At 49.7% G+C, this 25,790-nt stretch overlaps 1 protein-coding gene across 1 annotated transcript; it reads right to left on the reverse strand.

The window, feature by feature from the left end:
* Positions 1-341: 341 nt before the first annotated feature.
* LOC144123603 (uncharacterized) lies at positions 342-3,107 on the reverse strand. Its single transcript, XM_077656413.1, has 3 exons — positions 1,593-3,107; positions 1,394-1,529; positions 342-923 (listed from the first exon to the last, which is right to left on the reverse strand). The coding sequence occupies exons 1-3, from the start codon at positions 1,767-1,769 to the stop codon at positions 712-714; spliced, it is 525 nt and encodes a 174-aa protein (XP_077512539.1). The 5' UTR covers positions 1,770-3,107; the 3' UTR covers positions 342-711.
* Positions 3,108-25,790: the final 22,683 nt, after the last annotated feature.

Genomic DNA, 25,790 nt, shown 5'->3' on the forward strand with positions numbered 1-25,790 from the left:
GTGGCATGCTTTTGGGTTTATTTGAAGCTATATTCACAGTTTTTCTGTAATTTATTATGAAATGAGGACATGACTCAACATTTATGAACACATGGCACATTGCACTGAAGCTTTACAGTAGAAACTAAAAAAAATCCAGGTGGTTGCTCATCATTTTAAACTGAGATACCACTAAAAATGCAGTTCTACACATACATAAACATGCAGGAATGAAAAGAGCAACATGTTGATGACAACATTTTATTGGAAATCAATGTCTTCAAATTTTCAAATCTTGGCACTGATGTGGTCTTCATGGTGACGCTAGTCAGAATAGTCCGACAGCATGGCACAGGCTAGAAGAGTCGAACAGTTTTAGGGCTGTTGGCATTACATGAAAAACAATGGGTACTGCCAATCTGCTGCATGAACTTACAACATAACTTACCGAGTGCTTAATGCCACATATAAAAGTACTAAATACCTCCATACTCTGTAGGACTGGCTGTACACTGAGCATGATAGCATGTTTTAGGTCTCCTATTTACAGCCAATATTTGGCTCCATGACTGAATGTTAACACCAAGGACGAGACCACATTTATGAACACCTTGCATATTTTACAGATGATGTATTGAATTTGCAATTACTTACATGACTGAACATGTAACTGGCAAGAAACTGCACCCAAACTAAGTCAGCTTGCCATTTCATAAGAGGTGAATCAGCCAGCTAGCACTCTTCTACTAGCCAGTAATGCAGTAATAGACCACATGCTAGTAAATGTTTTGCAGCTATTTTGACTGAAAACTCACCTTCTTGCTGAACATTTGCAGCTTTTAACTCTAGTTTTTTCAGTTTGTCCCCCGAGTGCCGCAGCCAAACTTTGATTACGCTCTCCACATCGTTCCTTGTTGCTTCTGCAAAATTTTTCTTTATTGCCCCTGGAATAATAAGTGTAATTGCATACACAGCAAGAAATGAAAAAAAGTGCAACAGAAGCACAATAACCGCATTACATGAGCAAGGAATTTTGGAAATGTTAATAGTAGTGCATGACCAGTTGATTTAAAGTGCAGCAAATACATCAAAGGTTAAGGTGTTAAGGATTCAGGCAGAGCCATCCTAAGGCAGTCACAAAATGTTAATATGTTTTACAGAACATGCTTCCATTTCTTTTCTAAGACACATTTAACCTTATGCTTAGGTATAAGAAATGTAAGGCCTGAATTAAATTTCACTCTTAATCACTTGAATTTATCAAGATGAAAAATAGTACAAAGAGAAGACAGACCAATGGAGACAAGCAATTGTCAATTAAATGTAACATTAACATACCATAGCATGTTGCGTAATACTTGCAGATAACTCAAAAGAGAAACGTGTCTTACTGCAAATTATGTCAGCAACATTCAGTGCCGAGAAGACTTTTTTCCCTTTTGGCCAAGCCAACTGAATTTTATCGCCACTTTGGGGCTCAGCAGCAAGCTTAGCATCCTCCTTGTGGCGGATCCAATCGAGGTTCCTCCGAGACCCGAGAGCTGATGCAACTGTAAAGAAGCAATCGGATTATTTTTGCATAAAGCGTAAAGAAAGGAAAGAAAATGCCATACCAGTCTTGTTTTCAAGCTGTCATTTTCAGATAGTTTTGAGTCAAATATTTCAAATGACTCGATGTCTCCAAATGGCTGCTGCAAGACGTCTTCAGTCGTGCAGCTGCTCTGCGGAGCGCTACTGCTCAGTCGCTTCAATATGGCATCAAGCTGCTGACCCTGATGCTCGACACGCATCAAGATTGTTTGTAGTAGTCTAAGCTTGTGCTTTTCATGTTCTGAAAATTAGTAGAAATATTACACTTTCTTTAGAGGCAAAACAAAATGTAAACGAACAACAACACAAAGCAATATAAAGCTGATGTGGTGCTGAATTTAAAACTGGCTTTAGCCTATGACAAGAATCCTTCAGCTAACACATGCATGCGCAAGGCATCCTAAACAGCCACAAAAATGCGTATCATCAAGTGCCTACACGTGCAAAGCTTAGGAAGCCAGGAGCATGAATTCCTTAGCCGTGAGAAACAGAAGTGCCTCACTAACACAGCTCGTGCCTCATTTCTTAATTTCGCAAGCTAAACACCAGTTTTCCTTTTAGCTACGTTTTACCGCGTGCAACAACTGCAACATAAATAATTCTGCATTCAATCTTTGTTTTACATTCAAGGCATTGGCATAGGAGGCACATGTTCCCCTTTGATATAAAGATTTGCTCTTCCTGATCATTTCACTGACACAAGGGCCAGTTTGAACGAAGCATACTTTACCGCATGTGAGTACATATCAACACCACTCCTGCATACACATTTGGGTGAATTGAGTGACATGTGTTTGAGCAATGGTTTAGTTTGTGCATTGTGATAATTTTGTACACACAGCATGGGCAGCTTATTTGGAACCGAAAATACTTCCTGGACGCATCTTTTTCCCATCCTTAAATTCTGGGTTACCAGGTAACGTTGAATAAGCTATCCAAGCTAAGTGCACAAGTTGCTCGAAACATACAGACTAAACAAGTGCACCAACGGACATGCCACCCAATTTACCAAATGTGTAACATAAGTGGTGTATGTGACCGATGCATGAGTGGCAGAGTCTACTTCGGTCAAACTGGCTATTGTACCAACGAAGAGATCTGAGGACGCTACGTGTTCATGTCAAAGGGGAGTCTCTGCCTGCCAAGCCATTGTTGTGAATGTGAAAACAAGCACTCCACAATTTTTTGATGTTGCAACAGCTGCTCGCAGTAAAATGAAGCTGAACGAGCCGTTATCCTGATATGCTAAGAAACAAGGCACGGACTATGTTAGCCATCTGTGTTTTTCAGGAAGAACGAATCGTGTTTCTGGCTTGCTAAGCTTTGCATGTGAAATCGCGAAGTGATATGCACTTTCATGGGCATTGTAGGGGGCCTGGTGTAGGTGTATCTCTGTCACCGAGGGATTCATGTCATTGAATAAAATCAGTTGTAAGATCAGTGCCATCCTGTCTTCTTCTTGTCATGTTATCTGCTTGTGCTAGTTTTGCCTCCCAAATGTAAAATGCGACCTGCCGAGCAAACCATGTTTCTTTTTTTAGAAGAGAGATGACTGACGCCCACTAAGTTGATTTTGCAGAAAAAAACGACGTTTCGGGACCGGCTCAGTCCCTTCTTCATGGTGTGACTACAAGTGAGGCGCAGCTTGACTTTTTAAGCCCTCGTGTGGAAGACCTCCGGGTCAGTGGCCGCAAACCATGGATGTAAAAAGAGGGAAGTGTCCCCAGGGAGCTATTAACATTCTCCCGTGTCGGTTGGATGTGCTACGACTCGAGCAGAAGCCTCCTGTGCGGGTTAACTTCGGTTTCCAGTACAACTGTACCGTCAAAGTCAATTCGGTGGTCGCAGGTAGCGAGTGCTTGAGGAGAGATAAAATGCCTTAGCAAAAGTTTCATTAAGTACCTTAGCACTGTCGCTAATAGGGATGAGATTTGATTGCGCATCGAGAAGAGAAACTGATGGCTGGACTGAACCGTTGACAACGTTCCAGAACTTTTTTGGATCAGTTAGTAAAAGTGATGGCAGAGTGACCTTAAAATATCGCTCCTTGGCTATCTTTAACGCATTTTTGTACTCCTCAACCACACCTCTGAGTGCTGCCCAATGTTCAGGTTTTCCCGATGACTTTGCCTTGGAATATAACCGTCTTTTTTTGTTACCAAGGCGTTTTAATGACCGGGTGAACCATGGTGACCTGCCATTAGTAGTGATGATTCTTCGAGGAACATGCAATTCAGTTAGCTCATGTAGTTTGTTCTTAAATAAACACCAATTTTCATTAACAGATCTTTGGTCAGACTTTATGAGAAAGTCATCGAAAAATAGCTTAAGGCCATCATTAATTGACGTAAAATTTGCCTTAGCATAGTCGTAAATGGTTTTAGTTTTATTTCGCGATTTGTTAGACGGTAGGCTTAATTCGATAAGGAGTAGGTAATGATCGCTTACACCTGGTAAGTAGCTTACGTCGGAGACAAGGTCTGGGGAACTAGTTAGCAAAAGGTCTAATATGCTTGAGCTTGTAGATGTCACCCTGGTAGGTTGTATGACTACCTGTGTTAATGAAAAGGTGGAGCTCGAAGGTAATAATCAAACTAGGTACGCGTACAGGTGGCGAACTGCATCCTAGTCTTACCACCATTTACCACCACAGTATAGATGGTGAAAGGGTGTCCATAGTAAAATCGGCCTCTTGGGAAGCTTCCATCTCCGCTTGTCGGCGAGCAGCCCGCAGGTTAAGCAGACCCACATCCTGCGCCGGGCGATTGACGTCAGTGAAGGTAACAGCAGTAGCCTTATTCAGTGCAGTTTGTATGCAGTGCACAAGTAGTGGAGATGACTTCAGAGAGAGATCTTCGACGGTGGTGCGAAAGGTGTCCCAATTGACCAGAGAAGAACACCTACGGCGTAATCGGCTGGCTCTTAATGGATGCAGACCGATGATCACAGGATGGTGGTCATTACCCCAGTAGTCTGGTGCTACGAGGGAGTGCCGGGTCCTGACCACCACGTAAGTCCCGGAGCATATGTTGGACTGCGACATGGCGCACAGTTCGCGTTGCATAATATGGATGGTTGAGCATAACAAACAGCGCATCCGCGAATGCGTCCCGCTCACGCCTATAATGGGGGATTGAAGTGGGGTACCCCCAGTCCGTGTGAGGGTCGTCATAGTCACCACCTACAAAAATAGGCCACCCTGGGTGTTGTCATAGAGTTAATAACCACCCCAGATTCATGCGGGAGGGAGCTCCACCGGCGGGCCTTACGAAGTATGACACGACCACAAGAGTTGCCTTGGGAAGCTTCACAGCCACTGTGGACTACCTCTTGATATTGCTAAAGCTAAGCTATATAGGCTTCACATCCACTGCGGAATACCTCTTGACATAGCTAAAGCTAAGCTATATAACTATATAGATATAGCTTAGCTTGGTAAAGCTAAGGATGCTCCTGTACAAATATGAGCCCTGGATAATAATAACTGCACTGTACAATGTTTAATACGTTATGGAAGGGATCTTGTTACATTTCACAGAAATGAGGCAGTAAGTCTTCAGAGAAAAATTAAAAAAATACTCAGCAAACTATGAGACGGAAGCAGAAAAACACACGAGAAGAAAAGAAAAATACGGATTGGTGGGTTGATAGGGTTTTTGAGATGCAAATCTATGGAAGGAGTTATGCTCAACGTCCTCCTCTACAAAGGCCAGTCGCTCAGAAGTTTTCGTAGTTTATTATCTCCACATCAGTACCAGACACCTCCGGTGTCACCCAGCAGAGCCTTGCTAACTTTCGGAGCAAGCGGATTGAGCCTTTCACCTCGGAATTGTTTTGCCCAACAGCGGCACTAGCTTCTCTGAGCATCTCCATGCCGCATGTCAAAACAATGTGGTGTTTTAGCCTTCCCAGCCTAAATAATCACTGCCTGCTTCTTGGCGTTTTCGTCTCCACAACAACCAATTATATACAGCGCTGTGTACATGGCCAAAGTCGAGCAGTCCAGGGGAGTACCGCCTACTGTATTGTTCATGGCTGGTATACAAACGGGCCGGCAACAGGCGATGGATGCGCATTTTGCGCCGCACAGTCCGTTTGTACCTCAATCAGCTCTGTCGAACCAGCCACACATGTGGCACTGCTTTGACGGGGAGACTCGTCTAGCGGGGAAGCACTGGGACACGACTGTCACATCATCTCCAGACGCACTCGAAGGCATGGATACTGTCTCTCTTTCCCAGAAGTTCTAGTCTTCTGCAGTAGGGTAGCATCCGCCGACCTGCCGTCGCCACTAGTCTCTTGAATAGGGCTGAAAGAAAGAACTAGGTTTTCTTCTCGGTTTCGTTCATGCATGCTGCTAGCATCGCTTCTGCCAGGAAATGAACCTTTCAACCACTGCTGAACCATGGAATTCACATCTTCAGCTCGTCGGAAGAATGAGACCTCTGGTTGAGCAAGACGGGCCTGGCGTTCTGAGCGACCGGTACGCTCAGCTGCTTCTGGATGGAATGAGTTGATGAACTCTGCACCCGTTCCTCCAGCCTTCACATCGGCAACAGCGATGCTAGGAACATTTGGGTCATGTCCATCTGCTTCTCAGCCCCGTTGCACTTCCGCGCAAACATCAGCGCCATGCGACAAGGGCACAGCAGAAGTAGCAGTGTCGCAGCCTTCGGAATGTTCACAAGCAAGGTTTCCAGAGTCAGGTGGAAAATCTTGAAAGCCGCTCTCCTTGACGAGGATGGTGTGTTGCAAGGTTTTCGAGTTGTCATAGAGCAGGTAAGTTACTCCGGCTACTTCGGCTTGTCCTATGCGGATATGAAGTACGAGAACCGCCTTCATTTGTGGCAGCCATGTACAAAGTCTGGACGACTTCTGCTTTCGCTTCGTAAGGGACCGGAAATTGTTCCGTTCTTGCGTCGATGATACTTGCTTTAAACTAGCGCGCTAGAGGGTGAGTTAATCCTCTTCTTCACTGTTTCTTTGTGCATTGGCATGAATTGGATCCTACTGCGGCGATGCTTGCGTGTTTTTGGGTGAGCAGGGGAATGCGATTTCTTAGCTTTTTAGTGCCTGTGCGCCTTCCTGCTCACATGGGCGCAACGCTTAGGCTTTCCATGCGCCTCAGTACGACCTACGTTGTCATGCATGATGGCGCCGGAAGCTGGTGATGTATTAACGGCTCCTCCAGCATGCTTTGAAACGCCTGCGGCCGTGCGTAGCCTGGCTCCGGATGCACTGCGCCGTCTGGTCCTGGATTTACTGGGACGTTTCGTCCTGGATTGGCTTCATTTGTGGCAGCCATGTACAAAGTCTGGACGATGTGGAAAAGTGACCTAATGCGAAGTGACTTGTAATATTCTTCACATTATTTTCCCACTGAAAAAATAAGCATTTGCCTATTGCTGTATACCCACCTCTCCTTGTTGTGGGTTTATATGCCAATCCATCTGCCGTCTGGTGTTAGTAATTGTCTCAATGACTTCTTATCAAAGTTTGTAGTGTTAATTGGCACTCAATCGCGATATTCAAAATGTTTTATTTGTACATGCCAATTCCGATTGATAGAATTTTTTCACGCGTTAGCATCGATGAACTCTCCGTAACATTTTCGTAAGTGGTATACTGGTCATGGTTCTCATTTCTGTTATCCTACTTATATAGCAACAACAGCTTGGTCTCTTCATGACATGGTGAATCCTCTGGGAGTCCGCTGCAACAATGCGTTCATGTTGACAATCATGGCGCAGCTATCCGTGAAAAGCAACTGGCCTAATATCAGTGCCGGTTCCACCGCTGCTAAAGGTACTCATCGGGTTTCGCTTCTAAGGCACCGGTGCGGTTTCGGTAGCGCTTGCGCATTCGGCGAGGAGAGGGAGCCAAATCCGCAGCCGCCCAAATGCTGCTTCGTTCACATTTCCCGATCTCCACGTCACTGCTCGTGGAGTACAGAGGTGGGGTTAGAAAAGAGTATATATGGACGGTCTCTACGCACCACAGGCCCGTCTTTAGTTCTGCGTATGGACTCAGCGATGCAGTGATACGAGGATGGCTATCTGTCTATTACCTTCGCTTCGGGTTGGCGGTATTTTTTCTTGCAGCTCTTTCCAGTTTTTCTACCCAGCTCAGCCTATTGGCGCCATCTGGTTAATACAGGAACATTACTGCCAACGAATGGACGGTCCTCTTATGTCTGAAAGTGATAAGTAATGAAATAAAGCTAATGTATCGCTTATACGGAACGCATTGAAGACAGGCCAATGTAGTGTGAAGCGAGAGGTCCTGCTTCTAAACGCGCCGCCACGTTTGCTGCCGAGAGAATGGAACTTCCTACTCAGCTTTTTGTTGGCCCATGGTAATCGCGGGAAATGTTCTAGTGGCAGAAATTGATCCTAGATCGGCACGCCTGTATATAATCAGTCACCAATCAAACACTGTGTGACTAACTTTCTTCCTATTGCATAAGGGCGTACGCATAAAGATTGCGACAGAACCCTTAAACCCTGAAGCGCAGCATGGTTTCCTCCTTACTTAAGGAGACGAGAGGAGTGCTTTAAGGATAGGCTGCCTTCATCCTAGTAGCCCCTGTAGTGGACTGCGGTTTCGTACTGCCAACCTCTTGATCCCAAAGCCTTCCTCTAGAGAACTGAGTTCCTCTAAAGCACTCTACATCTGCCTCCAGATCTTCTAGTGGAGCCGATTGAGGCAACTTGAAGATCATCCTTAAAAAAAGGTGTGCAGAAGAACAAAAAGTAGATTTTGATATCGGGTAACAAGGGCAGCACCATGGTGGCTCTGCAACAACTAATGCACTGTTTTGCCACTAAATAAGCCAGGCGACGTCCTCTGTGCCTTCGGAACATTGGGAGCTAGGCAGCTGCTTGCAATGAGCTAGCGCGAACCATTTATTTGTTTTATAGCACTCCCGCTCGTATGAGGAAAGATAAGTCATCAAAACGTCAGCCGAGCTCACATTTCTCTACGTATTCAAGAATAAAGAATTATTTTCTTGAGGTGCTGGCTCACAGATACAGAATATATTGTCACGTTCTCGTAACAGTACTGTGGGCGATGGACATGCCGAAAGAAGTAGTTTTTGGGCTGACTTGCGCCCAGAAGGAAGTCAACAAATCTTTGTCGGTGATACGAAAGCGCTGGGCTGTGCTCGAAGGGCAGAATCTCTGCGGCTCTAGAGGGCGCTCTAACACAAGGTGGCAAGGAAGACATGGCGCCCAAAAGCAACTACAACAATCTGGAACAATGTGGAAGCAGTTGTGCGTCGCGGTGGCTTATCGAGATAGGTCTAGCCGCATCTCGGGCCAGAAACTTAAATCGTGCCCAGGCACCTCACCCGAGCCAGTGGTGTACCGCTGCTAAACTGCGCTCGTTTGTACCACAGCAGTGGCCTAGTGGTTTGCGAATCTGCGTACAATGCTGTAGGCGCTGTATTCGATCTCCTGGGCCCCCAGTTGCTCACCGGCTTTGTCAATAGGGGTAAGGTTTTCGTTGCTCTGGTGCTCGGTTTACTCTAGGCTGGAGGTCGTCTAGGCAAGAGTGCACGACAGGGGATAATTATTGGACAAACTACGCAAAACACCACAGAGAACAGTTCTCTCAGTCGTCCCGGGCTCGATTCGTTTTCATTCGCTGTAGATGTCTTGAAGCGATTGTATCTCAGGCGGTACGATCTTTTCCCAACTGTGTTGCCCGACACGAACTGGTTTGGGTCTGCAGCTGACGATGCCGATGTGTGGTGGTCGCGGCGCTAGACGGCCAATATTGGTGAGGGTTTCCTCTGCGCCTGCGGCCTCTACATCGGGTCGTGCAGCGTTGCAGCCATAACGCCGCTGTCATGGTTAGTCCATTTGATGTGCTGTGTTTCCTTGTGTTCCTTTCCAAAGCTCTCATCCATAACTATTCCTTCTTCCTGTTTCTACATCTCCATTCTCTTGCCTGCGTGTACGATGGCATATGCGTGGAACGCATGTTTCTATTTATTTCTTTTCAGTGGCACACGTAGCCAAAACATAGTAATCTCACGAGCCCAGCGCCGAAGTAAGGTTTTTGTCCAATAAGCTGAACAGCTTGACGGCACTGCAGGAACGAGAAGGGCTCCGAGAATTTGCTCGCGCACCCATTGTAATCAGGGGACTGTTGACTACGGTTTTAGCATAGCATGGTTGTGTTAATGAAAAAAAGTGGGACGCATGTGTCCCATTGGCACATGTTGTCCTTTTGAAAAAGTGGGACAACACTGTCCCATTGACTCACGCGAGCACCAAGCTGTGGTTAGTTCTGTCATTGTTGGTGGAAGGGGCCGAAGCAGGTTGCACACAGGGGTACATTACACACACCACACACAAACTTCGTGCGCGTTTCACTCCCGGAGGTGGAACACCACCTACATCTACGCCTGTTTGGCACTTTCCGTGGGTTGTGACCAGTACCTGCAAACCTTACTTCGTCTGCAATTCCGACCATTTTTTGGCCGCTCTTAGTGCCACCTTTGTTCTTGCGGAACGGCCCAACAGACCTGTAGTGTCGGAATGTTTGCCCGTTGATCAGCTGCCGTCCCAGAACGAGCCGAAACCACATGTAGCTCATGTCGCTGTTGCCACTATGCTGAATGAAGCTGTTTACAACTGATGAGTCAAAAAGAAAATAAAATATGCGATACCACGACTTTTTCGATCGCCTGTCAGCCGCATAGGAGTTTCTTTTCTGGTCGAACTTGTCTACGGCTCCCATCCAACGGTTGTAGTCAGCGACCGCTTTGGGGCAGACCACACCCACTTCTGAACCATTAGAAAGTTTTCTCTGGACTTCTTCAGTTTCGTTCGGGTCGTGAAAATTAGATAGGACATGAACGTTCTTTGAATCATGCCATTGGTATGCTGAGACATTGCCTTTGCTGCGCCACAGGTACTCTCCCTTCTGAAGCTTGTTGTTTTTCTTTAGATCGTCAGGAAGGTCCTTCCTGTTGACACGGACGGTACCCGCGGCCAAGATACCCTTCTGGGCAAGCGTTTGCATGAGCGGTGTAGACGTGAAATAGTTATCGAAGTAGAGCTGTGTGCCAGGCTCTACGCTTTCAGAAAGGGAAAGGACGACATACTCGCCTAAGCTTTGGCCTGCGGGCCGCTGCTCATTTTTTCCCTCGTATACCTGGAACTGGAGCAGGTAACCAGTCTGTGCGTCTGCCCTGCACCACACTTTGTACCCACGTTTGATCGGTTTCAAAGGAAGGTACTGCTTCATGCTTGACCTTCCTTTGAAAGCGATCATGCTTTCATCAATTGATTGATGACAGGAAGGAGTGTATTCTTCTTGAAACTTTTGGTTCAGCTTTGTAATAAGAGGGCGCACCTTGGCCAGACGGTCATATCCCTCTTCTCCTCTCTTTTTTTCTTTCGTTGTGTCATTCACACGAAGCGAGTTCATAATTTGCTGAAATCGTTTGAAGGACATCAGCTTTGAAATTTCTTCACAATGAAAGAGAGGGTCACGGCTCCAATACTGATACAGGTGGTGCCTTGGGCACACGCTCATCAACAGCAGTACACCAAAATACGCTCGTAACTCTTCCTTTGTCAAAATTTGCCACTTCCTTGGGTACTTCTTTGCACCGAAGAGGTTGGTCTGCTCAACTATGAATTCAATCATCTCATCATCAAAATAGAGCGTGAATGCATCAACTGCGCGTGCTGGCGCCTTTTGGGAGGTTTGAGAATCCCATGTCTTTGGGCTTTGAACTGTACTTAGCGGTTCATTTGTAGTCCATGCACTGCCGACCGCCTCCTCTTCTGGCGCACTCTCTCCACCTTGATCCAGCAGGAGCGCATTCCGTTTCCTCCTGAAACCTTTTTTTGAAGGAGTAGACCGCCGTTGGCGCTTGCTCTTTGATGGACCAGCTTCGATTTCGTCGTCTTCAAAGCTCAAATCCGACAGCGCTAGCTCAGGGACAAAGTCGTCCTCGCTGCTTTGGGCCTCGTCTTCACTAGTCTCAGACTCGTCAGGCAAACTGAAGTAGAGCGCCAGCGCTTCATCCCGCGTAAGCGATCCCCCTGCGAATTCGTAAACGAAACGAAACTTAGAATTATCAACATCGACAGCTTACTTTGTTAGTCGTAGCATACTTTCAGCATACTGTGTGCAAAAATTATGCCCCCTGGAGCGCACCCTTCACGTTCTCTTAGTGTTTTCGATCGCGTCAATCCGGCTCTGGCGCTCATAGAGACCTCTTTTTCGGGCACTCTGCGATTCTGACTACCTAATAAATCGTTTAGGGCATGCACCAAGTATTTCCCTTGAAGGACAGAAAAGGAAAAACTTACCATTCATCTCTAAATCTTTTTGGGCGCGAACAAGCGGGAGCAATTTTTACCGGCACGAATCTTCACAAAGGAAAAAGTTCAGCTGTGAATGCTGGTGGTGCCATCTACAGGAAATCCTAAAACTTAGTCGCACAAGCGTTGTCAAAGACTCGAGATAGATGGCGCGACAAGACTGTTGCCCAGAAATTCACCCGCTGCCGCGTACGGAGGTTTTTCGTGAAAGTAAAAAGCGGGACCCATGTGTCCCGTTATCCCATAAAGGGTTAAAGGTATGTTGATTGGATATTGGTATTGTTACGCACGTTGGCCAGAAACTTCTGCGGCAATAAGCCGTACATCTTGTCGGGGCTGCAGGAACGAGAACGGCTCCGAGCAGTTGCTCGCGCAACGACTCTAATGAGGGAGTGTTGACGATGGTTCTAACATAGCGCTGTTTTGTTAAGGGAATGTTGCATAAATATTAGGTACTTTATCGCATTGGGCACCGCATATCCTTCTGACCCAATAAGCCGATCAGCGTCTTGGGGTTCAATGAACGAGTACGGGACTGAGAACAGTTGTGTTCAGGGAATGTTGTCAAGATAGCTTGTCAGGGCGGCAGGAACGAGAACGGGTCCGAGAAGTTTCGCATGTACGAACTGTAATGGGGGAAGTATTGACGACGGTTCGAGCATACCACGGTTGTGTTACTGGAATGTTTATTAAATATTAGGTATTGTGGCGCATGGTGGCTTATGCTTAGGCGCCTATAAGGCAAATAGCTTGTCGGGGCTGCAGGAACGAGAACGGGTCCGACAAGTTGCGCACGTAACTACTGAAGGCAACCGATAATCGACAGGTGGGTCCGAGCCTACATGCCGCTGTAACGAAGAAACGAATATAACGAAAAAGTGGTGGACCGTTTCTGTGCATATAACTCTGAACAGTCAAATGCTTTAAAGAGACGCCGCGGACGCATTCAATTTTTCTCGGATTTATAGGTTACCACGTCCTAATGACAAAACCTTCCATCTTCCCTGCGAAAAGTTACCGCGCCCTTCAATTTTTCGATTGGATTGGATTGTAAACTTTATTTGTCCAACAGATGTAGGGAAGGCTTTAAGCCTTCGCACCTAGACGACTGCCAGGAGTCCTTGGACCCTAGCGGCGGTTTCGGCCAGTCGGACGGTCTTCAGTTGAATCTCCGGATCGGAGCTGAGTAATAAGGTATCCCATTGTTCTAAAGACTTTATGCTTCCCTCAGAGGTAGCCTGTGGGCATTCCCACAGATTGTGATTAAGATCAGCCTTGGCTTTGCATAGTTTACACTGGCTGGAGTACTGACCCGGGTAGTAGAGGCTGCACGACACCGGGCTTTGAAACGAGTTGGTTTGCAGGTGACGCCAAGTGGAGACCTGGCTCTTGTTTAAGGATATATCAGCCGGAGGATATTTAACCCGCCCTATGCTGTGATGTTGTGTGATCTCTCTGTAACACACTAAGCAGTCCCCCCACGTGAAGCCTTCGGCTAGCCCACCAGCTCGGAAAGTAAGTCCTCTTTCGAAAGAATTTTTCGAAAGAATTTGCAAGAAGGTGCCCAATTGGGTGCAAGCATTCCTTCAGAGTGCGCCAAATTACGGCTGTTGCTGTAAAAGAAACACGAGTTCGCTTTGTAAGTGGTAATTCTGATTTCAGTCAAGATTACCTGCTTCAAGCATGCATTCAAATCACGGATTTTTTGCATTCTCGGCCAGTGGAAGCCCCCACAGTTGGATGGACAATGTCCGCGATCTTATGCTCTTTCCGCACGTGAAGCCAGCAATACCAGTTCAATTGGTCCAGCTGTGTTTGGCCGTTTTGTCCAGCGCGGCACTCCACTCTAATTCTCTACGCGGTCGCTCTCATGATGTCGTGCAGACCGACTAAGTTTGGCAGCTCGCTTGATCATCTCCTTGGCCTCATTATTCCTCACTGCTGCTCCTTGGCCGACCATATCCATGAGCATCGGATGCTGCGACATGAGTTCTAGGACCCGCGCAATAGCCCGTGTCATTTGCAATCATTAATTGAGCCGCCCGAGTGATGAGGTTATCGTTACGCCTCGTAGCTTGCTCTATCGGAATTTTCTCTTCCGGTTTTCCGGAACCAGCCGCCTGGACATCAAGCAGGTTGTAATCGCTCGCCACAGCTGGCGCCAGGTGCCGTATGAAGCATTCCCCGTAAGTACGCCTCTCCGTCATTGCAAAATGGTATAGATTTTGACTGTTCAGGGCAGCAGTGCTGGCGAGCAACTGACAGTTGCTTTCAGTCAGCTCTAGGCAATGTAAGGTTTCTGGCGACAGCCAGTGGTCTGATTCAGCTGCGTTTTCGGCCAGGACACCTGCAGCCGGGGTCCCTGCACGGCGATGGGCATCTGGGTTCCCACGGCCGGTCCTCGCGTGGTTTATTGGATTCGAGACGGAGGATTCCACTGCCGTTCGAAAACAACATTGTTCCCGGAAGATCGACCGTGCGGCACGGAGGTAGTTAGCGACCGCCAGAACCGAGCAGGGGGTGACTCACCCCTTCAACTGTGCCTGCTCGCCGGCGCCTCGCCCATTCGGACTTCCCGGAAGACGTGTCCGGCTGGAGCGTGAGAACTGTCGTTCGGACGCGAAGACAACGCTCTCTCTGGTGGGGGCGATTGTCCAGCGGCACCCTCTTTCTCCGGCGACGCATGTGACGGGGGCGTGTCCCTATGTGTGTGTTTGTACGACAACGCAAGTTAGGCCACGCCCAACCTGGCGAAGACTTCCTCAAACCTGGGGAATCCTAGGGACCGGACCCTTTTTAAACCGGACGACGAGTGCCGTGAGGAAGGAATCCTCGATCATCCTCAGATCTTCTCAGATCCTCCGACCTTCCCCCATCACCCTCCAATGGGTTCCAAAATCTTGTAAATAATGTAAAATAAACCCCCTGTACAGTTTCCTTCATAACCAAGTCCGACAACGTCATTCGGAGAAGGGACCTGCGGCGCTGAAAGAGTCAGCTCACTCAAGGACCCCCGTCCCTAAAAGCACGCTTCAATGGAACGTTACGATACAATAACTGCATTTTAGCTGTATAAACCAAGCGCTGTGGCTCTACGACGACGAAATGAACATCACACCTACACATCGCGCAATATCAAGCCCACCCGCGACGCCACAACTCCCTCCGACTGCTTGAACAGAAATTGGGATTACACTCGAGAGGTAATCGGGGGAGTGTTGGTGACAGTTCTTGCATATCACGGTTGTGTTAAGCGAATGGTGATTATAAGGTTCTGAGCTAATAAGCCGAACTGCTTTTCTGGGCTGCATAAACGAGAATTGGTCTCAGAAGTGGCTCACGCACTGACTGAAATTGAGGTAGTGTAGACAGTTCTGGCATTGCATGGTTGTGTTACGGGAATGTTGATTAGATATAAGTTATTTTGGCTCATGGTGGTCGTCTATGTTTCTAAGCCAATAAGTCGAACAACTTGTCTGGGCTGCATGAACGAGAACAGGTCTAAGAAGTCGCTCACGCTCCCAATGTAAACGGGTTAATGTTTACGATCGTTATTGCATAGCATGGTTGTGTTAAGGGAATGTTGATTGTATATTATGCATTTTGGCGCATGGTGGCCCTATATGCTTCTAGCCAATAAGCCCAACAGCTTCTCGGGGCTGCAGGAATGAGAACGGATGCGAGAAGTTCCTCACGCACCAACTGTAATCAAGTTAGGGTTGACAACGGTTCTTGCATAGCTTGGTTTTGTTAAGGAAATGTAATTAGATATTGTTATGAAGACGAAGAAGAGTGCAGTGGCGCGGGACGGAGTGCTCGCGCTAGGCCCTTGAGCCATTAAATGATATCTTCATTCTGTCATCATGTCGTGCTTTCCTTGGCTTGCCACCACGTAACATTTGGTGTGAGGTGCTGGGTTCTCATCGTCATCCTAGTCCCCGGAGAATCGCCGCCTTCTGCTCGCCTTCGTCGTCGGCCGAGGGGACCTGGGCTCCGCCGCCCGGCTCAACCCCAGCTCGAACTGACCAGAACCGACCAGCCGCTTTCCCCCGCCCCGTCCCCAGCCCCGAACTCAAGAAACGACGACCAGGACCTGACGTACGATGACATGAGTACGACCCGAACCAAGACGGCACCCCCGCCCAGGCTGTGCGGCGATCCCTCAACCCTTGACCTTCTGCAGTGGGTGACCGACCGCTGGACCTGAAGCTCCGGGGGCAACCGTCCACCAGATCATCTCCTTCATCTTTGTGGCAAGCCTTTCATCTTCTTCTATCCTTCCTCATCATCCTCATCGTCACCTCGCCATTCGTAATTCAAGCAATCGATCGGGACGATCGCTCTGAGGACCGGGGTCATGTTATGAAGACGAAGAAGAGTGCAGTGGCGCGGGACGGAGTGCTCGCGCTAGGCCCTTGAGCCATTAAATCATATCTTCATTCTGTCATCATGTCGTGCTTTCCTTGGCTTGCCACCACGTAACAATATTAAGTAACTCGATCGCCTTGGCTGGTATCGATAAAGTCCATACCATATGCTGCATGTGTGGGCTGCCGTTGGCAGCCTTTCGATGTGCAGTGTAGCCCTCATTAATCACTTTATTCCACGAACCAAACGTTAGTAAAAGTTTTATTACCAGCACGGATGTCACTTTCTCTAGCTATCTGTAGCACTTAAGAACAGGACAATCACATGTAGCAATAACACAGGACAATCACATGCGTGAAAACAAGCGATAGAAAGAAAAACAATGAAAAACAAGACAAGACTGGGGGTGTTGGGCAGTGATCGTGCACGATCATCCCAAGTTGTAGTCATTGCATTCCTGGTCGGGCCCACTGAGCTCCAGCCTTCTTTCCTTTCTTCATAATTTTCTCTTCGTCGTGTGGATGCTTTACCGACGCCAAATATCCATCAGTAAAGTGCTTCGGGTTGGTACTGGAAATGGTAACAATTTAAAATGTGGCTGCAACGAACAGTTCACGCTTCGTATATCCCCGTCCGCACTGAAGCACACTGCCGTTGCTGCCTCCTGGAGTCACTGCATAAGTTTTATACTTAGTGTATTGAGACGAAGAATGGCACGATTTCAGGCAACAATCAATCTGGTTTATTGCAGTCCGTACATTTATAGGGCCGTCGGGAGAGAAGGCAGGAGATTACAAGGGAGAGGGGAAGGGAGCACGTTGCACACGACGGGTTGTTGATAACACCTGATATGATACATCCCCTCTTTTAATGTTCGTTATTGGCCATTGTTAATTTGTTGAAAGTTCATGTTTTAGGCTAACCGCATGGGTGTCCTTGTGGGTCGCGTGGGTCGCCTCGGCAGTGGAGGCTGTGCCGTCGCACCAGTTGTGACGTTCCTTGTGTGTGCTACGAGGGTCCGCGTTCGACGGAGCGGCGTAGACGGAGCCCCAGGTGACAGCGGCATCATCAATTACCGAGCCATACTCGTTGAGAGTGAACGACCAGAACGAAGGGGCTTAAGCGCAACCGGACCCCCTTTCCATAGTGTCGGCACGAGTCGAACGCCGCCGCCGCCGCGGGGAGACGGGCGTTATCTTCCCCAATTGCCGTGGCCGTCCCGGGGACAATAGGGCCTCGTTTCGGCTAGCCTGGCCCCGTGGCAAGACGGCGGGCATCATCAATCAACCCTCCCGAGCACATCCCACGACAAGGGACCACTTTCCCGGCCTTTTAGTGACCTCGCGTTCCGGCCTTGAGGGGCGAGTGTCATTTGATGGAGAACGGAGGCCGGTGACCCGCGGGAACAGTCAGCGGGCCAGAGCGCGCCTTACCACAGCCGACGCTATGCGCTACCTCGACGACAACCTTCTTTCCCTCGGACTCAACACGTTAGGGGGGCGAGACCATAAGTGCGGTGGTGTGTTTGTGCGCCCAAGTGAAAGCCCTAGGCCCCCCCCCCCCCACCCTGGCATGGGCGTCCTCACCCTAGGGAGTGTGGGGATAAGAGGATATAAAAATCGACAAGGAGTACCGAAGAAGCTACGCTCAGGACGACATCGTTCGCCAAGGGGGCCTTCAGCGCCGAAGCCCGACGGCGTGCAGCTTCTGCCAGCAACCGTTCGAGCTCAACTACGGAGCCCCTCCATCGTCCCCATGATGTCGTCGGCACGTAAGCTCGGACGCCCCAGCCTCTGATGTATAATCATAATCATGTGTAATTATTGAATATATCTGTTTAAACTGAGCCATACGGTGTCTCATTGCCTCTCCGTCCCGTGTGGACCTGCGCATTATGGGGGTCATCACACTGGTGTCAGAAGTGGGGTCTCAAAAGCAAATGTCCTCTGAATGCTGCGACATTCATGACTTCAAAATTGTAATCAAAAGGGAATCACGGGACTGATTGTGGGACTTTTACCCCCATTTGAGTGGCTTGAGGCACCGGAGGGCTTGAGTAAAAAAAAAATATGTCTGTATCTGAGGGAGCTCCCACTCCACAGCCGTCGCTCGGAGCAAGCATGCTGGCATTAGGAAGCGTCATTCCGACGTTTACAGGAGATAAGACAGGGGTTCCAATCTGCGATTTCTTTTCCATGCTAGAAGAGATTAGGAAAATGGGGGGATGGTCCGATGCTCAAATGCTGGGAATGGCGAGGTGTAAGATGACAGGAGCTGCTCATGATTTTGCATGGCGAGACGAAGAAGTAAAATCCACAAAATCATTTGCGGAATTTAAGAAGCTCGCGTTTGAGCATATCGACACTGAACCACGTCACGTGCGGGTACAGAGGTTCCGTGACGCCGGACAGATGGTAGGGGAGGACGTGCGAACGTTTGCGTCGCGGCTTCAGCGCCTAGCACGCGATACGTTAAGCAGGGAGGAAGGGGACCAGCTAAGGAAGAAATACGCGAAGGATCTACTTAAAGAGGAAATGACCGCTTTGTTCGTGGCTGGTCTGGAAGACCCCGTGCGCCGGTTCGTGCTCTCGCGCAAGCCGAGCAATTTCGACCAAGCCGTGGCGGCCGCATTGGATGAGGAACGAAATGAGGCGTTAGCGACAGCCGCAGCGAGAGTACGCGTCATAGAGAGAGCGGTGCTCAACCCTGAGGTTGCTCTCTTGACAGAGCGGTTAGATCGCTTAGAACAGCTGCTATCTCAGCAGGTGGAACGCCAGGTTGAAGCGCGCGCTCAACAGCGCCCATTCGCGGGAAACCGGAGACCGCCACAAAGCTACAGACGCGGTATGCGAGATTTTGAAGAAATCGTATGCTTCGCTTGCCAGGGTCGCGGACACATCGCCACGTTCTGCCAAAACGTGCGCCGTGGGGAGCCACAAAGAGAAGCAGGCGAGACGCCCTAAGCAAGCCTACAGCGGGGCTCCAGATACCGAGACAAAAAACTAGATAGTCCTCCCCATCCTGAGGAGCATGGGAAGGGAGCGGTGGATGATGAGGTGGTGGTGGTTTGCGTGGCCGACGAGGCATGCCCTGTTGTGCGTTGCAAGCTAAATGGTTGCTGCATGGAATTGTTGATAGATACGGGGTCAAAGGTGACATCCGGTTACACTTCTCTCTCGGCGGAATTGCATTGGAGCACCCCTGCTACGTATGCCCGGACACGGTGTCTCTGCCAAACGGAGTGTCAGGTATATTAAGGCAGGATTTTTTGAGAAAAGGAAAGGTAGTAGTCTCATTCTCTGAGGAAGAGGTTAATGCGGGCGGCTCAAAAGTTCCGTTTTTGAACAGGAGAGGGGCTGAGATTCGCATTACCGATATTGACACCCGTCAAACAGTGGGATCATTGGAGAAGGTATATTCGCGGGTTGCCGTCAGGCTGGTCGATGAGGCGGTCGTCCTTCCTTGGTCGGAGCACATTTTGTACGCGTGGGTGCCTTCCTGATGTAGAGAGCGGCGCCGTGGGAGTCCTTGAGCCGGTCGACTCTCTCAGCAATGGCCTGAAGGCAGCCGCGTGCCTCGTGACAGTTAATGACGCCCACAGAGTGCCCCTGCGGGTAGTTAACTGTAGCCAGCAGCCACTGATCCTTCCCAAGAACAAAACATTGGCTTTCTTCACCTCTGCGATAGAGAAACGTGAGCCCACTGATACGGTACTCGCAACTCTAGAGCATGCTAGTCCTTCGGCTGCTCCAAAGGCGTCGTTCTATCTTTCTCACGTAAAATCCAGGCAGAGGGAGGCTCTGGCTGGTTTGCTGAACGACTACTCGGAGGTATTCGCCGCGTCCAACATGGATTTGGGCTGCTGTGGCGTTATAAAGCACAGGATAGAAACCGGCACTTCATCGCCCGTTTACCAGCGTGCGTACAGGATTCCTTACTCCCAACCTGAGGAGATGGAGCGGCAGGTGCAGGACCTGATTGATCGTGGCATTGTCGAACACTCAGTCACCCTGGGGAGCACCAGCACTATTGGTGGAAAAGCCAGATGGCTCGTATCGATTGGTAGTGGACTACCGCAAACTAAATGCCGTAACTCGCATCGATCCATACCCCATCCCCAATATACAGGAGACGCTTTCTCAGCTGGGCTCTGTCAGGTACTTCACGGTAGTGGACATGGCGGCGGGATTCTGGCAGATAGCAATGGATCCGGCAGATGCCGAGAAAACGGCATTCAACACGCCCTCAGGGCACTATGAATGGAAAAGAATGTCGATGGGTCTGGCCAACAGCCCTGCTGTCTGGCAGAGAACCGCTGATGTTATCCTGCAGGTCTTCTGGGGAGGCTGTGCTTCGTCTATATTGATCACATAATCATATACAGTGACAGTTTTGAGAACCATTTGCGCGATATTGAGCAGGTTTTGGTGCGACTAAGAGGAGCGGGTCTCAAACTGAAGCCCTCTAAGTGCCAATTCCTCAAAAACGAGGTGAAATACCTCGGGCACATTGTTTCAGCTGACGGCGTGCGACCGGACCCTGAGAAACAGGTGTGTCTCGGATTTTCCATCCCCGACTAGCGTCCGCCAGGTCCGGCAGTTTCTCGGCCTGATCGGTTACTACCGAAGGCACATAGAGGAGTTCGCCAAGCTCGCTAAGCCGCTCACCGCCTTAACAGCCAAAAATGTCGCCTTTCGCTGGGACGAAAACGCGGAGGATGCTTTTGGGGCCCTGAAAAGAAAGCTAATGAGTGCACCGCTGTTGCGCCACCCGGATTTTAATCTGCACTTCGTTATGGCCACAGATGCGTCAAAGTTCGCAGTTGGTGCCGTGCTATCTCAGGTTATCGAGGGCAAAGAACATCCCGTTGCTTTTGCTAGCCGACAGCTGAGCCCCACAGAGCAAAAGTACGGAGCTACGGAAAGGGAGTGCCTCGCCGTTGTCTGGGCAGTAAAGCACTTCAGATGCTACCTTTACGGTCGCAAATTCAAGCTAGTCACAGACTGCCATCCTCTGAAATGGGTGATGAGTGTCAGGGACCCTAGCTCGCGACTCGCTAGATGGAATCTACACCTGCAGGAATACTGCTTTGAAGTTGAGCACAAGTCAGGAAAGACACATCTGAATGCTGATGCACTCAGCCGCACAGCTGCCGTGGCAGCTATAGATGAGTTTGTCCCCGTAGTCGACCCCGCCGAATTACGCACAGAGCAGTGCAAAGATCCTGACCTGAAGCGAATAATCGAAAGCTTAGAGGGCGCACCGTCTCACCCCGAACAGCTAGGTTATTTCATTGGCAAAGACGGCACCCTGTGTCGGCGCACGAGGCCAACCAGGAAAGGGAGACCAGAGAAAACCGCTTGGGAGAGAGTCGTCATACCTCGGTCGTGGACAGAAAGGGTTCTTCGCGCGTTTCACGATGCGCCATGCGCCGGTCATTTTGGCGTAGCGAAGACACGCAGGCGTGTGGAGCGTTTGTACTTTTGGAGTGGCATGCGACAGGATGTTAGAGACTACTGTGCGAAGTGTCATTCCTGTCTCGAAAGAAAAACACCCAAGGGACGAAGACCAGCTCCAATTCAGCCGTTCCCTGAGGTTTCGGCTCCCTTCGAGCGGACAGGTATGGACATAATGGGCCCATTGCCCACGACCACTTCCGGAAACAAGTACATGTTAGTATTTGTCGATCACCTTTCAAAATACGCGGAAGCGGTAGCACTCCCAGATCAGAAGGCAGACACGGTTGCAAGAGCATTTGTCGAACAGATCGTGCTCCGACATGGACCCCCGAGGCAACTCTTGACAGATCGGGGAACGAACTTCGTGTCGCAGCTAATTAGGAGAGTTTGCGAGCTGCTTAAGATCGCTAAGAAGCAGACAACACCATACCATCCGGCTTGCAACGGCGCGGTGGAGCGACTGAACCAAACCGTGGCCGGGTTCCTGTCGCATTTTGTTTCGCGCGACCAGCGGGACTGGGACTTGTGGCTCCCGTATGCAGTGTTTGCCTACAATTCCGCAGCACACGAGAGCACGGGCGAATCGCCATTCTTTCTTCTCTACGGCCGAGACCCGGACCAGCCTAGTGAAGTGCCAGAGGGCCCCCGTCGTGTCCCATACGCTTAACTGGACGACTATAAGGTTGAGCTAGAATCGCGCTTGCAAGTGGCGAGGGACATCGCAAAGGAGGCCTTAAAGAAAGCGGCGAAGCGCAGGAAGGAGGTGCACGATCGCAGTGCTAGAGACGCGCCGTTTGATGTGGGGGACAGCGTGTACATTGAAAACTGCCAAAGGCAGATTGGGCTAGCTCGTAAGTTCCAGACGAAGTGGAGAGGACCGTGCGAGGTTGTCGAGAAGCTTTCTCCGGTAAACTTCAGAGTCCGAGACGTGAACCGGCGCTTGATAAGGATACACGCAAATCGCCTCAAGTCGGCACCGGTTCAGTATTCACGAAATGAGGAAAGGGAAAGCGCGGATTTTGATGGGGACAGAAGTGAAGCGGAGCGCGCAGATAGTTCGCAAGAAACGCCCTCTCCTGCATTTGTTCGGCAGGCGCCAGAGGTGACGGCCGGAATGCCACCGGATTTACTTCATGCATTGCTAGAAGAAGAAGCGCGCGAGGTTGCCGCGCAGATAACGCCAGGAGAGTCTCCTGCCACGAGCCCTCGCGAGTCTCAAAGCAGACAAAGGGTCACGGACTTACTTGGTATGACTCATGAAGGCCGATATCCGCTGCGAAATCGGAAAGCTAAGTCGGACTAATGGCGTAAACGGAGTTGTGAACTGGTTAGAATTGTGTAATGCCGCAGCTAATAACACTGCTATGTGCTTATGTGTTAAGATATCGGAGTTGGTAGTTAAACCTTTCTGTCATTAAGTAACACCTTCACAGGAGAGCATGCGGAGCGCATGCAGAACCTGCCCTACTTCCTTTCGTTATTTATATTTTTGTCTGTGCCGTGATTGTGCTAGAAGTGGGAGCTCCTTTGTAACTGTGGTAAATTTATTTCGTCCAGTTTGGACTAGAAAGGAGAGGCTTAGGTGCTGAGTTTCATGTTTATCTGTAAAAGATCAGTGCTACCCCTGGCGACTCCAGTTATGACAGCGGAGGCATATAGTGTTGTGCAGTGGTGTTGAGTGCAGCGAAAAGTGTTTTGTCGGACGCACTGTGCGAGGCGATTCAGAAAGACAAGGGGAGCTGCATGGACTCAAATGTTCGGAGAACATTCTTCTGGAGGGTGACCGAGTGTGACGTTCCTTGTGTGTGCTACGAGGGTCCGCGTTCGACGGCGCGGCGTAGACGGAGCCCCAGGTGACAGCGGCATCATCAATTACCGAGCCATACTCGTTGAGAGTGAACGACCAGAACGAAGGGGCTTAAGCACAACCGGACCCCCTTTCCGTAGTGTCGGCACGAGTCGAACGCCGCCGCCGCCGCGGGAAGACGGGCGTTATCTTCCCCAATTGCCGTGGCCGTCCCGGGGACAATAGGGCCTCGTTTCGGCGGGCCTGGCCCCGTGGCAAGACGGCGGGCACCATCAATCAACCCTCCCGAGCACATCCCAGGACAAGGGACCACTTTCCCGGCCTTTTAGTGACCTCGCGTTCCGGCCTTGAGGGGCGAGTGTCATTTGATGGAGAACGGAGGCCGGTGACCCGCGGGAACAGTCAGCGGGCCAGAGCGCGCCTTACCACAGCCGACGCTATGCGCTACCTCGACGACAACCTTCTTTCCCTCGGACTCAACACATGAGGGGGGCGAGACCATAAGTGCGGTAGTGTGTTTGTGCGCCCAAGTGAAAGCCCTAGGCCCCCCCCCCACTCCGGCGTGGGCGTCCTCACCCTAGGGAGTGTGGGGATAAGAGGATATAAAAATCGACAAGGAGTACCGAAGAAGCTACGCTCAGGACGACATCGTTCGCCAAGGGGGCCTTCAGCGCCGAAGCCCGACGGCGTGCAGCTTCTGCCAGCAACCGTTCGAGCTCAACTCCGGAGCCCCTCCATCGTCCCCATGAAGTCGTCGGCACGTAAGCTCGGACGCCCCAGCCTCTGATGTATAATCATAATCATGTGTAATTATTGAATATATCTGTTTAAACTGAGCCATACGGTGTCTCATTGCCTCTCCGTCCCGTGTGGACCTGCGCATTATGGGGGGTCATCACACAGTTGTTGCACGGTCCTGTGGCGATAATGGCACCTGCTGAGTTTCAGTTGGTTGGTGCTCAGCGGAGTTGCTGTCATCGGATCAGCATGAAGCTAATCGCTCCCTGGTCGCGAGCAAGTGCTGCCGGTTGCGCCGCAGAACGCTGTCATCGGCTTGAACTAGTTAGGACCGTGATCCGGCCGGTGCGATAACTTGAGCTTTTCTTGCCCATGAGGAAACTCTTATGCGCACATCACCTTCTTCAATGGGTGGCAGGTTCCGGTAGTAGTGCCGTGACTGATTGTGCTTGCTGAACTGTATGATCGGCTGCGGTCGGAAGTCCGGCAAGGATGTACGAAGGTTCCTTCCTTGAAGCAGCTCTCCAGGCGACCGGCCGTATTCCAAATGGCTTGTTCTGTAAATAAATACGCCATGCCAAAAATCCTCATTTCCTTCGTATGTCTTTTTAAGAATGCTTTTGATCGCCTGTTTGCGCTTTTCTGCAAGTCATTGGAGCGCGACAATTGTGGGCTAGATGTCACGTGCTTAAAGTCATAGTTTCGAAAAACTTGGAAACTCGCGGGAAAAAAATTGCGGTCCGTAATCGTTGCAAACTTCTGATGGTATGCCATATCTTGAAAACATGGCGCTAAATCTTTCGATGGCAGTACACGCACTGAGATCGGGCAACTTCTCGACGTCTGGAAAGTTTGACATCGCGTGATAAACGCACAAATAATACTTTCCTCCGTACTGAAATATATCAACACAAAATCGGCCGCGTCTCCTTCCAGTCCAGGCCATAAGAAGCGGTATTTTATTCTGGCTTTGGTCTTCGGGCCCAAGTGGCCTCCCCACAGTGACTCGTGTGCCAGCGTCAGGACCTCTTTCCGCCTTTCAGCTGGCAAAACCAGCTGCTTCACCTTTGTGCCTGCGATTGTGTCCTGATGGAAGAGTAGCCCGTCAGACACAAACATTCCCCCTTCTCTTCTTTTGCATCTTAGTGAAAAACAGCGCACAAGAAAACACAGAAAGAAGGGGACAAGCGCTCCCCCCCCCCTTTCTGTCTGTGTTTGCTTGTGCGCTGTTTTTCACTAAGATGCAAAACCAACTAGCCCATTCAGCTGCTTTACTGACAATGATTTCTTCTTTTGCATCGGCCCACGCTTTTCTCATGCTGTCGTCGCCAATTTGAGCCTCGCGTAATTTCACACGTTGACTCGCTGCGTCGGCGTCTTGTTCGATCAGCGTATTGGGGGTCATATCGGGACTTTCCTCGGACGCTGTCGCCTCAGAGTGCTCATGGGACGTAGTCTCTGGAATATTGTTTGTTGGCCCAGTTTCAGTGAGCTGGTTTATGG

The sequence above is a fragment of the Amblyomma americanum genome, chromosome 1 (genome assembly GCF_052857255.1).
Source record: "Amblyomma americanum isolate KBUSLIRL-KWMA chromosome 1, ASM5285725v1, whole genome shotgun sequence".
Lineage (NCBI taxonomy): Eukaryota > Metazoa > Arthropoda > Arachnida > Ixodida > Ixodidae > Amblyomma > Amblyomma americanum.

Excerpts from the sequence above, each read along its gene's own strand:
- LOC144123603 (XM_077656413.1), bottom strand. The coding sequence starts at position 1,769 with ATGCGTGTCGAGCATCAGGGTCAGCAGCTTGATGCCATATTGAAGCGA. Across the intron at positions 1,530-1,592 it reads ACAGCTTGAAAACAAGACTG|TTGCATCAGCTCTCGGGTCT; the intron begins GTATGGCATTTT and ends GCTTCTTTACAG. Across the intron at positions 924-1,393 it reads AAAAAAGTCTTCTCGGCACT|GGGCAATAAAGAAAAATTTT; the intron begins GAATGTTGCTGA and ends TTATTATTCCAG.